This window comes from Solanum stenotomum, chromosome 6 (assembly GCF_019186545.1).
Source record: "Solanum stenotomum isolate F172 chromosome 6, ASM1918654v1, whole genome shotgun sequence".
NCBI classification, from domain to species: Eukaryota; Viridiplantae; Streptophyta; class Magnoliopsida; order Solanales; family Solanaceae; genus Solanum; species Solanum stenotomum.
This window is the reverse complement of record NC_064287.1, coordinates 58,386,052-58,399,585: the sequence shown is the minus strand read 5'-3', so window position 1 is coordinate 58,399,585 and position 13,534 is coordinate 58,386,052. Positions and strand designations below refer to the sequence as shown.

Genomic DNA, 13,534 nt, shown 5'->3' with positions numbered 1-13,534 from the left:
TTATGACGAGAAATAGAACCAACGGTGAACAAGAGAAAGAACATTATATCTCACTTGAAGAAACGAGTCTTGAACCTTGAATTCTCTAGTGGCAATCCTCTGCAAGTCACGAAGGGCGTACTTTGCATCATCATCATCAGTATACTTTTCTGCAGCTTCATACCTGCAACACATTTTTGGTGTTTCTTAACTTTCCATGAACTTCATAGACAGAACAAAAATATCAAACAACTTATACATAGGTAAAAGAAGTTCATTCACAACCAAAAACTCAAACATTTATCAGCACCAATATGGAAGTACCAAAACCAACTAGACCCCAAAAATCCTGCATCGTCTTATGACAAGAAAGATCAAGATATTATTTCCAACGATAATTTTCCAAGATTATCTAAAAGAGATCCCAAAAACCAATAATTTACCCCCAAAGTAACCATTCGACACTCGGAAAAAAAAAGATGGCAGACCATAATTTGATTATTTCTTGCATATTCTCATTGGAAACGAAATCAACCATTTATGTCTCAATCCTAAATTTGTTAGCATCCACTGTATAACTCCTCTAAAATCATCCTGCTCTCACAAAGTCCATTGCATTTCGACACTTAATAGTTTGATTCTGCCCTATTATGTCGTAAATTAGCAGCAAACACCATTGCATGGATAGCTATACAACATTAAAGATTAAAGGTTAAAAAGAAGAACACCCTCTGTTCAAAACATTTCCCACTGAATGAACTTCAACTAACATTTCAAGATATGTATATCATTTTCACTATTTTGATTCAAGAAATGTATATCATTTCACTATTTTCAACATAACTACTTTATCTGCAGTTACCAAAAATGGAAACTGTCACACTAACAGAAACTCTAAAAACCCAATCAATAACCGAAAAATGGCAGAACAGATTAAGCCTAACAAGAACAAAAAGACTACTCACTCAGACTCAGTCCCAAGATTCAAACTGAAAAACTATAACTTACATTACAAGAAATGTATATCATTCCACCATTTTCATTCAAGAATAACAGCAACTTAACTACTATATCTGCAGTTACCGAAAATGGTCAAAAACACACCTAAACTATAACATTTTCGCAAGTTACCTAATATCAACTATCCAAAATTCCATTTTCTCGCCTATTGTCAATTGAAAACAAATATTTGGCCAACTCAGCATCAAGTTGTATTTTTTACCATTAACTCAAAAACCAATCAACCCAACTCAATTCACCTCCAAATTACGAAAAAACAACAAATTGGACTAAGTAAAGAACTCTTACGCTTTAGCAAATGCTTTGTAGTAGTAATTATCTTGACCTAAGAAACTCAGAAATGTATCATTTTTTAGAGTCCCGGAAGCTAAACAAACAACAAACGGTGTGTACAGAGCAAGTCTTGCCACTTTCTTGAACTTGTACCAACATATTCTTGATACATACATTGCTTCTTCTCTGGGTATATTCATATCTGACTCCATTATTGAAACAATGGAGAAAAATGGTGTTCTTGAAATGAAAAAAATGAAAAAACCCAGAAGGGGTTTTGTGGGTGATCAAGAAAAAAATGGAACTTGGAGGAAAAAATGGAGGTTCTTGAGCTTTTGATTTTGCTGTACTGAGTATTATTTTTTTGGAATTTGGAGATTTGATATACTATATATATATAGTAAGGGGATGCTGATAATGACAAAAAGGTGGAGGGGTATAAGAGTCAAAAATAACAAAAAAAAATCCCCATCTCAAAATAAGTGTATTTTTTTTCACCTTGAGAATTAATTTAACTAATTTTAAAGTTATAATATTTATTTTTAAAGGAAAGATAATAGATGTTGTAATTTTTTTTTTAATGTTAATATGATGAAAAAATGTGTTAAAATGATGGTTAAAATTTAGATAGTTTGAATTTCGAAAAGTGAAAAGCGAAAAAGTCAATGAGGGTATTTTAGTACACACGAGAAAATTATGTAATTTCTTTCGATTTGAATATGCCTAGATATTGGTGATAGTCAGAATATGTGTGAGCTGATCTGTTTATCACTTTATGATAATATTTGAATGAAATTCATTGTGAATGGAAAACGTGAACAAGGTTCGAATTTTAGTATAAATGAGAAAAGTTATGATGTTTCTTTCAATTCGAATTTGACTAGATATCTGTGATTGTCAGAATGTGTGTATGTTGATTTGTATATCACTTTACGATAATATTTGAATGAAGCTGTTGTGAATGAAACTGTGAACACGATTCGAATTTTAGTAGAAAGGAAAACATTATGTTATTTATTATTTTTCAATTTGAATCTGTCTGGGGATTGATGATATTCAAAATGTGTGTACGCTGATCTGTATATCAATTTATGACTTGAATGAAGTCAGATGTGAATGAAAAATGTGATCAGGGTTCAGATTTTAGTAAATTTGAAATTGTCTAGATATTGGTGATAGTCAGAATGTGTGTAAGCTGATCTGGATCACTTTACGACAAAATTTGAATGAAAGTTATTGTGAATAAAAATCGTTAACAAGGTTCGAATTTTAGTAGAAACAAAAAAGTTATGTTATTTCATTCAACTTGAATTTGTCTAGGTATTTAGTGATAGTCAAAATGTGTGTATGTTGTTCTGTATATAACTGTCAAAATAATATTTGAACAAGAACTATTGTGAATGAAAAATGTGAGATTAGATTGTGTAAATATTTAGTTTAATTAAGTTCTTTTGATTGGAATTAATATTGAAGTAGTGATATTACCTCTTTTTTCATCAGTATTAAGGACATGATTCCTTTTTAGATAAGAAGAACACTACTTAAATTAATACAATTAGAAAACTATGATACCATTATTCTTTTTTTTTTATATCAATAAATTTCATAAAAGATGAGATCAATAAATAACATAACAGTCAACTTGTACTAATTGTGTCATTCTTTTTTGGGATATACATATAGTAATAAATTTCACTATTTTGTAGTCATTTACTTATAATACATATATCTAAGTTATTGTTCTTATGATGCCTTAACCTCCTATATATACAAGAAATGGAGGACATTGGGCAATTCTAAGAATTCCAAAACCAATGTTGAAAGACCTATTACTTGATGCGAATATGTGGGTTCAACTGAACCTATTGCTTTCGGATCAATCATGTATACATATGCACAAAAAGGAAAAACATATAATAAGGTCATACTTATTTTGAACTTAGTGACTTTGAATCCTGGATTCGCCTCTATCTTACCACCTTTCATCCCCAAACCAGTTGTTCTTCTCCTTAGGTCCTGTTGGCCCTGCTTCACCATAAAGTTCAGTTGGAAATAGCTCGACGAGAGTCTCCACTGAAAATCTGAAAAAAGATGGAAGGTGTTTGAGTATCTCGTCCACTTCATAACCCGATTTGTACTCAATGGTTGGACCCCATTCCCTCATGTATTGTAACCATGGCGGTTCTACGACAGTTCCTTCTCCAAGATACTCAGCAGCGATGATTCGATACTTACTGCTAGAGTCTACATAGTATTTGCTTTTTGCACAATCATTTCTTGCTCCAATACCAAGTTTTGTATTGCCTTGAAGGTAACATCCAGGATGTGGGAAACTCGCGTGGCCATTTCTTGATGCATATACGACTGACTTGTTCCCCTCGATGAACTCCAAATCACGAGCATCAACCCATTCACCACCACTATGTTCTGAGAAGTATACACTACAGAGCTCCCCTGAGAAGTTGCTAATACGAAGAGTATAATGCTCCCAATCACAAACGTGTTCGCCTACTTTATTCAGTGAAAGATTCATCAAGCCTACTTTGAGTGTAGCTGGTCCATTGAAGGGGCAAAATATCCACATTGCAATATCAGTGAACGTTCCTCCTTCAGCCGGTTTAACATGAACATAGAGCTCCGCGGTCTCAATTTTACCACATTTGACAGTCTGTCTATTTTCAACATCTTTATTTGGCAAATCAAGCCAATATTTCCCATCATTTCGTCCACCTGCAGGCAAGTTTGAGCCTTTCGCGTCAATAGTAATACCATTGTCCTTACCATCTTTAAATAGAAGAGCTCCGTTTAAGAAAAACCATGGAACGGATGAGGGCAAGTAAATTTCATCAGGATGGAAGTAAACAGTAGGTCCATAGTGCTTGATGAGTGCATGGACCTGCTCAAGATTAGGCATTGCCTGTAGAGATGAGTCGAGATTCTTCAAACATGCAACGGTGAGGTCATCACTTTTAGTGAAGCTCGTACTGCAGAAGAACGTCCCGACTGAAACCCCTCTACATAACATGCCCCTCTTGCAAGGTCTAGTTTTCCAAACTTGAAATTGCCTCTTTGGAAAAAATGAATTTGCACTAAATACAACTTCACAAGTCTCACAACTCTCTGTAAGATCAGCGCGGACACATTTAACTTCATCAAGATTCGGTTCATTAGGCTCAGCAGTAGCCACAAAGCCCATTGCTTTATAACCAACTGGTGCATTTGGAAGCCAAATGTAACCAACTTCCTTATAAAGGGCGTTTGCGTTATAAACTAAAGTGTAGTTCACTGGCTTTGCAAGAGCAGGAAGCTTGGAAGTCAAATCTTGAAGTGATTTTTCCGGCTTCAAATCTTTGACAGCAAGAACATAGCCTGTTATGTTCTTCACACCATCTGGCTGACAGTAGTGGCCAACGATCGAAAATCCTTGTGGAATTTCATCTGGTTTATAGAATGAAACTGATTTTGATTTGCCAAACAATGGAGTACAACTCCAAATTTTCTTAAACTTGGTGATTTGAACAGCTTCAATTTCACCTAGGCATATTTTTCCTTGAGCAAATCCTTTACCTACACAAAGACAATATTCCCATTAAAGCAAACAGAGAAACCATGGTTGATACCTACTATGTTGCTCGGACTCTTCAAATATGAGGACAAGTGCATGTTGGATCCTCCGAAAGTAGTGCGTTTTTTGAGAATCACACACGAATGTGGCAATAATTTTTTCAGAGTTCAAGCAATATAGTTTGATCCATACAATGTGGTCGGCCATATAAATACTCACTGAGTTCACTTGAGAGAGATTATTGCCACATGAAAATGTGAACTTTACAACAACTACACCTAAATCTCAAACAAGTTGGATCAGCTATATGAACCCGCGTCGATCATATTTCTCTTTAAAACTATCTCAAGCCAATATCATACAAAGTAAAAATACTACTACTAGAAGTGATTTTCTACTGGCATAAAAATGAGAACTTCGTTAACAAATACACCCCTGTTTCAATTTGTTTGTCTTACTTTCATTTTCAGTCCATTAAAAAAAGTACCTCTTTCCGTTTTTGGCAACTCTAAAATTCAAATTTTCTACATATATTAGACCACAAGGTAAATATAGTATATTCTACATATCTTCAATTTAGGACCACACAACTCAAAAATCTTAAGTATTTATTTTCTTAAATTTCGTGTCAAATTGAAACGGACGTAGTAAATCAATTCTTCATTTTTAGCTCAAATCAACCAGAGAGAGAGAAAGAGAGAGTCAACTGAACTACATATTCTTTCCACATAAGAATGTGAACTTTACAACAACAATGCCTCAACTCCAAATAAGTTGGGGTTAGCTATATGAACGACATGATTCTTCATTGTAAATTAACACAAGCTAATATTATGAAGACTAAATTATAATAACAATTACATATCCAGTCTAATTTCACAGGTGGAGTCCGGGATGAGTAACTATACACAACTGTTTCTGAAAAACACTCGGCTTGGTAAATTACAAATACTAGAATATATTCTCAACTAGCATAAAAAAGTGAACTTTAATAACAAATAGATAATTATATTAATTTTTAGACAAAGTCAACCATAGAACAAATTAAACTGACAAAGTCCACTGAGAACAAAATACAGATCTTGTGTTATCTCTTTAACAGAAAAAACAAAAACAGAAATACCTTGAGGCCATTGTGGAATTGGTGAAGGCAAAGTAAAGCGCTGTGGTTCAATTTCATCATAGTTGTAATCAGTGAAACTGTCCCAACAGCAACAATCCCTCCCAAACATTTCTTCTTTAACAAAAAAATCAAGAAAACAGAAAAAAACAAAAACCCCACAAAATGATTTATCAAGATTTTGCTTTTAAGCTGACTAGAAAAGTAAAAATACTTTGAAATCAAGAAACTTGGACAAGTACAAAAACAGCACTATTTTCTCTAATTTTTTTGTATTAAATATAGAAGTTATTAGGAAAGATTCAATCTTTATGAAAATATTTAGAAAAAAAAAAAGCTGAGTATAAGAAGAGAGCAATAATGCAGGAAAGACAGAGAAAAAGAGAATGTTATATTGATGGCTGTTGTTCATTTGCAATTAGAGTGTTTCTTTTCTCTTTTTCTTAATTTTATTACTCCTCTTGATCCAATTTACGTGACACATTTAGATTTTGAGATTTAAACAAGTCTATCTTTGATTATAAATTTTTTCATATATGTCAATTATTGTGAGTCATAATATATTTAATGTAGTTTGCAAATATAAAAATTTCATTTAAAAAATTTGAAGATTTCATGCTCAAATTTTAGGTCAAACTTATACGATTTGACTCTTGAAAAATGAAATATGTTACATAAATTGTGAAAGAGGGAGTAGTTAAAATCATTTTGGTTAACTATCATTGTTTCTTTTGTTTTTAGTTTTTCGCTCGATATTCGGTACTCGCTTTGGACTTCGACTATTTCAGATTAATACCATAAGTTCTACTTTGTAGGTAAAACATTTCTTACTAAATTCTACTTTGTAGGTGAAACATTTCTTACTAAAGTTTGATTTGAGTTAAAACATTTATTGTGGAAAAAGAAAACATGATTGAGACATGATATTTTATTTTATTTTTTGCTAACAAGAAAGGTTTTTAATTTTATATTCTCTTACTTGCCGTCACAAACTAGTTTAAAAGAAGGATATTGACTTATTCCACTAGGATATATGTAAAGCATATTATCCTATACTATAATATGGATTTGTGATGAGATTCTGATTGAGATTTTTTGGTTTTTAATCAAATATTTTCATTTAAGAAAGACAGAAAAAATCTAATTGAAAGTGTCATCCATATAAATAGGCCCTCTATTGCATAAATTTAGATTTAATCGAACTCCATAAATATCATCTAATGTTTCAATTATTGACAAAATTTTAGATATTCTTCTAACAATTATCATAAAAGTTAAAGAAATTCACAAAATTATTGGGATAGTTGTACTAGCAAGGATGAGAAAAAGACTACTTATTGGTGTCCAATTTTTTCAAATGATAGTGTATATATGAAAATGACTATTTCTTGCTATCTTTATGACTATATATTTGTATTATTATACCTTTGTCGTCAAAAATTCCAATTTGGATCCATTTGCAATCACAATCTTAAATAGGTCAATTTAGTAGTGGATCATCATATCAACAAGAAGTGTTAAAATTAAATAACCTAACACACGTGATACATGCATTTACAAATGAGAGTACATAAAGATAAACAATTCACATTCAAAGAAGTAAATAATTGAGTGGACCCATTCCCAATATTTTTCATTCTCAAATCTCGAATCCAAAACTTCTAATTATTAGCAAAGAATTTATGAAATTTTTAAAAAATAAATTACGGTTTAAAAGATTCATTCTGATTAATCTAAAAATCTTATGCGAAAATGCTAGATTCCAATCTAAAATTTTGTAAGATAATGTAAACATTAGACAACACAAGATTATTTCAAAGTGTAATTTTTTGAAGATTTTATTTGCACTAACCTTTAGAAATATAGGACAAAATTTAAACAGTAACCTAAAAACAACATTTTCGAAAATCAAGCTGAAAGATTATATTCATCCCACCACCACGACAGTCCAACAATAATAATTACTCTTGAAGGTACTAATTAGACAAGTAACTACACAAGATTTTATACAACATGGAATTTAGCCTATAACATTTTACATGTACTAAAAGAATGTTGTACTCATGCTGAATTTGTCTCACTAGACCATTTTTTTCTAACTTTATTGCTATTATTAGGAATCCTACTACTATTCCCAACATTATTATTGTTATTGTTATTATTATTATCGTTGTTGTTACTGTTCGCTCCGCAAACAATTCTAAACTCAATACCATACGCATTTCCAAAGCAAGAAAACAACCCTCCTCCATCGGAATTTCGTCGTGCATGTCCTCCGTTTATCGCCTGTGTTTGCGTCGCGATCGTCTCTTTCCTCAATTTCTCACTATTTGACGATAATAACCCTTTTGCATACGCTTCCTCTGCTGTTAAATCCTCTAATATTAGTGAGCTTTCTCCATCTTCCATTTCCTTTGATTTTTTAGTCTCCACTTTTTGTCGTGGCTCGGGTTGTACTGTCGAAAGTAATTGTTGATACCTGATAAAAACATAATTAAATAATGGGCAAATTACAAAAATCACATACTTTTAAAGCAAAATTACAATTTATCCCTTAAAAGTTTATAATTACAGAAATCCCTCAAACTGATGCAATAATATAAGCGTTGATACATTAATCTGATGCACGAGATACGTTAATCGTTAACTAAGATACATTACATTTTATACATGATACACTAATCTGATGCGCGAAAATGAGGGATTTTGGAGATTTGTAAAACTTATAGAGGATAATGGTAATAAGTAAACTAAAAAGTGGGATTTCTGTAATTTTTCCTTAAATTAAATAGTTAAAAGTGTATGTTCTAAGTATTTAATCATGTTAACAAGATGATTACTATACAATTCAATACGATATATGAGTAGACATAAATCCTAAATTAATCAAATCGAATGGTTCGGACTATTTGCATCATATGGCCTTTTCTTGTGCCACTATCTAGATAATATGAGACATAATTTAAATAGTAGCCTCTGAAAAGGCCATTTGTGTAAATGCTCCTCATGGCCACCAATTATCAAATTCACACATGATTGAATAGAAATAGAGCTCATTGTCCATTTTTGGCTCTTTAAAAAATAACCATTCTCATGAAATTTCATATTCCACAAACTCTTCTTGACATTGTCTTAATAATGACTATTTTTAAACTACATGGCTGAAAAGTGGCTATCTTTTGAATTTTACCCCATGATTGGCCCATTAAAGGTCAAAGATTTGAAAATATGCTCCATATGACAGTTAAAGAATGAGATGATCACACAGTTTAATAACAGTACCTTTTAGCGGCTATCTCAGCTGCTACAATAGAAGCTGAGGGGCCAACATCCGAACATAACTCCGAACCATTTACCATAGATCCATTTGCCATTGAACCGTTACAAATGGAGCCACCTTTGATAGGAAATTCGTCATTATTAACCTCGGAATACCCTAAACTCATAGATCTCCATAGTTGTACCTTTTCATTTAGTTCCCTTTGTTTATCATCATCAACAACTTCTTGATAATTTTCACTCATTTTCTTGTCCAAAATGTCCCTATAATCCAATGAAGTAGGGTCCATAATTTCTTTACAAATTAATGACATACTTCTCATAGAACTTTCAATAATAGCCACTCCCATGTTGAGAATTCCTTGTGGATTTCCAGAGGGCCTTCTAATTTGTAAAGCAACAAATCTTTTTCCATTTGATGAATTTTGTAAATTAACACAAGGGTTAATTAAATTGTTTAATTGAACATTAATTGTACCAACTAAAACATCTCTAAACCAAGAAACAGTGTAAATTTCAACATGGACTGCTGAATTCTCTGAATATAAGAACTCCTCATTGACCTGTTAATTAAAAAAAAATATTAGAATTGAAAATTTTATACAAATAATAGGCAAAAAAAAATAAAAATCTTTAAATGATAATATGATAAAGGTGTTCAAATATTGCTTTAGGTTACACATTGAAATTCTAAGCGTGACATTCTTGTATTATTATTATTTTTTTCGAATCCCCATAAATTAAGAGAAAATTCTAGTGCATGTATATTGTTTTAGGTCGCACGTTGAAATTCTTGAATCCCCTCGTTTGAATTCCTGACTCTGACATTGAATTTGAAGACTATATATATATTTAATGTGAAAAACCTTGAAGGAGAACTTGTCATTCCACGTGGGGTTATTGTGACCTTCATTATCAACTTTTGTGCTTCTTTTTCTATTGGGATTGATCCATGTGAGAGCATAAGTTCTTAGAGATTTTGAAACAGGAGCTAAATCTTGGGCAGAAATGAGAGTAATTTCAAGAATGTGGCTATTATTATTATTTGGTGTAGGTTGATAAGAGAGAGAGGAGGATTGTGGGGTAGGGATGACAAGGTTGGTGGTAGTTGTGGGGTCCATTGTTGTGTTATTGTCGCCGTTTGTGGCGGCGACGAGGAGGAGGAGATGGTGGTGGAGATTGGCAATGGCATCAAGAGAGAAGGAGGAGGAAATAATGTGTGTGTGAGAGAGAGTTTTGTTTGAGTTATTTTGCATGCATGGTTGCTAATTTTAGGGAAATTTTTTAGGGGTTTTTGTTGGTGTGTTTTGGATCATTTTAGTGTTCATGGTCAACCTTTGTTCATTGGTCAAATCATTTCTTTTATTTAGTCAGTGTTCGATACTTGTTTTGAGATTTTGATTTTGGATAATTCAAAAATTGCGCAAAATCGCGAGGCTTGTTAAAAAGGGAAGCTTCCTACTAAGATTTTTTAAGACTTTTTATTAGGGATCAAATATGAGATCTTTTAATTATATCTCATTTTGGTCTCTCATTTTATTTAGTTTGTGTTTGATATTTATTTTGAGGTTTTAACATGGATAATTCAAAATTTGAGCAAAGCCGTGAGGCTTGTTAAAAAGGGAAGCCTCCTACTAAGATTTTTTTATGACTTTTTAGGGATCGAACATGAGATCCTTTAGTTATCTCTTTTTTGGTCTCTCATTTGATGGCAGTATCCCTTTTAGGGCTCTAACCTAATTAATTTGAGTTGCGTAAAACTCATTGAAAGAGAAAGCGCTCCATACAATAATTTATTTTATTTTATGGCCTCAAACCTGAGATCCTTTAGTTATCTCTTTTTGGTGCTCGGTGTCCCTTTTAGGGCTTTGACCTAACTTGTTCAGATTTGTACTGTGTAAGACTCATTCAAAAAAAAACACTTCATATATACCAAAGCAAATTTCATTCATTAGGCTCGAACCCGAGATCCTCTACCCAGTACCTGTTTTGAAGCTCTGGCCGGACTAATTCGAATTTTAGCCTCATAAGGCTTATTAAAAGAGAAAATGTTTCATGTCAAAAAAAATCATTCTCAAAACTCGATTTAAGACCACTTATTAATGGTGGAAGGAAGATATTCATATAAACCATCACAATTTTTCCATATCAAACTAATGAATTTAACTTATATATATCGAGAGAAGAAATTAATTAAAGAGGAAAAAAAGCAAAAACCAAAGACTAAAACTTGCACTACATCCATTTTTTACATGAAATTAGTTTAGTACAATTACACATCTAAAAAAATTAAGAAAAAATTGAATCAAGAATTTATACAAATAGATATATAATAAGAGAATTATTGAGGGTAAAGATAAAGTTTCTCTACTGATTAATTAAATTCAAACCTACTTTCCATCTTTGTTCACCAATAATCTGCAGCAAATTAAATAATCAAAGTTTATTTTTAATTAAAATAAGTGCAAATAAATACTATATATATATATATATATATATATATATATATTAAAGCTTACCATCATCCTTTTTGCCACAAGACTTGAAGAAATAATAAACTACACCTAACAAAATGGTAGCCACTATTCCTCCAACTACAATTGCTGCCAATTTCTGTTTACCATTCCCATATCCGCCTTTGCCTGTCAAGAAAAAATATATATATAGTTGAATTTTCTTAATATATTTGTATACGATATTTCTGAATCTCTTTGTTAGAATTTCTAGTTCAGTAAATATTTTATCAGAATATGACTAAAATAACGTGAAACATTATTATAAAACCTTGTAAAGATAAATTGAGTAGATAAATTACCTTCATCTAGGTCATAACTAGAAATCTTATTATTATCATAGCTATAATTCAAATAACATCCATCCAAATAAATTTCTCCAACTAAAGAATATGAACATTCATCATGAACAATTTGCACTGCTTTGTTCACACATACACCACAATCACAACCACCTAAATTACCAACACATTGTGCCATGACATGAACTTTCCCAATACTCAAATCACAAAATCCATTTCCATTTATTCCACAACTCTTAATTTCATCAAATGCATTGCTCATTTCCTCCGAAAAACTACGCGATTTCTCCCTTTTCTTGCTACAGACCTGGAGGTGACAAAATCAACTCATTTTTAGATAACTCGTTTGATCGATAAAAATTAAACATGTTAGGATACATTACGATCGATCTGATTATTGACTTAACCTAATAGATTGGACTCAAAATAATCTATCAAATTATTAGGTCAAACAAGTCAAGGTAGAAATAGTGCATCCACTTGTCACTTTTTGGTCATGTCTTTAAATAATATAGTCATTATTTTGGAGTTTCAAATCACATCGATAAAACTCTAGCATAATGACTATTTTTTTATTACAATTATTGAAAAATGGTTATTTGTAAATTTAAACATGTCAAGATACAACTTAAATCCAAACATACACAATTAATTTGTAGATGGTGAAAACCCAATTTTTTGAAGGAAAAAAAAACTTTTTACAATCAAACATCATCAATCATAGAAAAAGCTCTTTCATTTATTTTTTCAATAAACTAAAATAATTTTTCCAAAGACTGAAAAAAAATCATTTCACCTTATTTTAAAAACAAATTCCATCTGAGAATTATGTAAATTTAAAGAACTTTAAACTAATAATTCAAGAAAAAAATTATTATCGTTCAAATTTTTAAAATAAAAAAGGAGGGGAAGTCAGGTCATGTTGAAAACTCGAGTTATACCCAATTATTTGACACATTTTGATCCGACCCATCTCAATCCAAACATACTCTGGATGGGCCGGGTCACTATCTATAATTATCAAAATTTGACTCGACACGCTCTTTTGTCAGCACTAACCTTATGAAGCATTTGAAGCTTAGAAATCTCCCTCTTTTCCTCTACCTTGTAATCCAAATAGCAACCAGAAAGTTGAACTCTAGCTGGGATTTTTTCACCACAAAAATGGCTATAAATGTCAATAAGTTTATTTGTGCAAATATGACATTCATTATAATTAAGGTCATTTCTACATTGAAATAATCCCAAAATGGCTATTTTTTCATCCCCTGCATAAGTCTCAAAGAATTTTGATTCTAAGGACTTATCAAAAAATTCATGAAATAGTGATGAAACAATTGATAATTTTGAAAAATCATAATTTTGTACAAATGTTTGATTTTGAGTACATGTTGTGAAAACTAATTGATGTAAATCTATGTTAATGGTGTTAGAAAATTGTAACATAAAATTAAGAAGGAAAATTTTGAGGAGGAAATATTCC

The 13,534-nt window shown here is 31.6% G+C and overlaps 4 protein-coding genes across 4 annotated transcripts; all 4 read right to left on the bottom strand.

Moving 5' to 3' along the window:
- Nucleotides 1-1,515, bottom strand: LOC125868981 (bifunctional TH2 protein, mitochondrial-like). The gene is made up of 2 exons (XM_049549535.1): nt 1,288-1,515; nt 1-163 (listed from the first exon to the last, which is right to left on the bottom strand). Exons 1-2 carry the CDS (start codon nt 1,482-1,484, stop codon nt 1-3), a joined length of 360 nt encoding a protein of 119 aa, XP_049405492.1. The 5' UTR covers nt 1,485-1,515.
- A 1,551-nt stretch (nt 1,516-3,066) lies between these two features.
- LOC125867287 (uncharacterized) lies at nt 3,067-6,295 on the bottom strand. The gene is made up of 2 exons (XM_049547724.1): nt 5,961-6,295; nt 3,067-4,839 (listed from the first exon to the last, which is right to left on the bottom strand). Exons 1-2 carry the CDS (start codon nt 6,067-6,069, stop codon nt 3,245-3,247), a joined length of 1,704 nt encoding a protein of 567 aa, XP_049403681.1. The 5' UTR covers nt 6,070-6,295; the 3' UTR covers nt 3,067-3,244.
- Nucleotides 6,296-8,018: 1,723 nt separating this feature from the next.
- LOC125867302 (uncharacterized) lies at nt 8,019-10,492 on the bottom strand. Its single transcript, XM_049547743.1, has 3 exons — nt 10,103-10,492; nt 9,240-9,799; nt 8,019-8,436 (listed from the first exon to the last, which is right to left on the bottom strand). The coding sequence occupies exons 1-3, from the start codon at nt 10,490-10,492 to the stop codon at nt 8,019-8,021; spliced, it is 1,368 nt and encodes a 455-aa protein (XP_049403700.1).
- Nucleotides 10,493-11,979: 1,487 nt separating this feature from the next.
- LOC125868980 (plasmodesmata-located protein 2-like) lies at nt 11,980-13,534 on the bottom strand. Its single transcript, XM_049549534.1, has 3 exons — nt 13,111-13,534; nt 12,052-12,358; nt 11,980-11,990 (listed from the first exon to the last, which is right to left on the bottom strand). The coding sequence occupies exons 1-3, from the start codon at nt 13,495-13,497 to the stop codon at nt 11,980-11,982; spliced, it is 705 nt and encodes a 234-aa protein (XP_049405491.1). The 5' UTR covers nt 13,498-13,534.

What these genes read in the sequence shown, in the direction of transcription:
- LOC125868981 (XM_049549535.1), bottom strand. Translation starts at nt 1,484, where the DNA reads ATGGAGTCAGATATGAATATACCCAGAGAAGAAGCAATGTATGTATCA. An exon ending in TACAAAGCATTTGCTAAAGC is followed by an intron (nt 164 to 1,287) that starts GTAAGAGTTCTT and finishes AATGTGTTGCAG; the next exon opens with GTATGAAGCTGCAGAAAAGT.
- LOC125867287 (XM_049547724.1), bottom strand. Translation starts at nt 6,069, where the DNA reads ATGTTTGGGAGGGATTGTTGCTGTTGGGACAGTTTCACTGATTACAAC. An exon ending in AATTCCACAATGGCCTCAAG is followed by an intron (nt 4,840 to 5,960) that starts GTATTTCTGTTT and finishes GTCTTTGTGTAG; the next exon opens with GTAAAGGATTTGCTCAAGGA.
- LOC125867302 (XM_049547743.1), bottom strand. Translation starts at nt 10,492, where the DNA reads ATGCAAAATAACTCAAACAAAACTCTCTCTCACACACACATTATTTCC. An exon ending in ATGACAAGTTCTCCTTCAAG is followed by an intron (nt 9,800 to 10,102) that starts GTTTTTCACATT and finishes TTTAATTAACAG; the next exon opens with GTCAATGAGGAGTTCTTATA. An exon ending in GCTGAGATAGCCGCTAAAAG is followed by an intron (nt 8,437 to 9,239) that starts GTACTGTTATTA and finishes TGTTTTTATCAG; the next exon opens with GTATCAACAATTACTTTCGA.
- LOC125868980 (XM_049549534.1), bottom strand. Translation starts at nt 13,497, where the DNA reads ATGTTACAATTTTCTAACACCATTAACATAGATTTACATCAATTAGTT. An exon ending in AGCTTCAAATGCTTCATAAG is followed by an intron (nt 12,359 to 13,110) that starts GTTAGTGCTGAC and finishes TGTCACCTCCAG; the next exon opens with GTCTGTAGCAAGAAAAGGGA.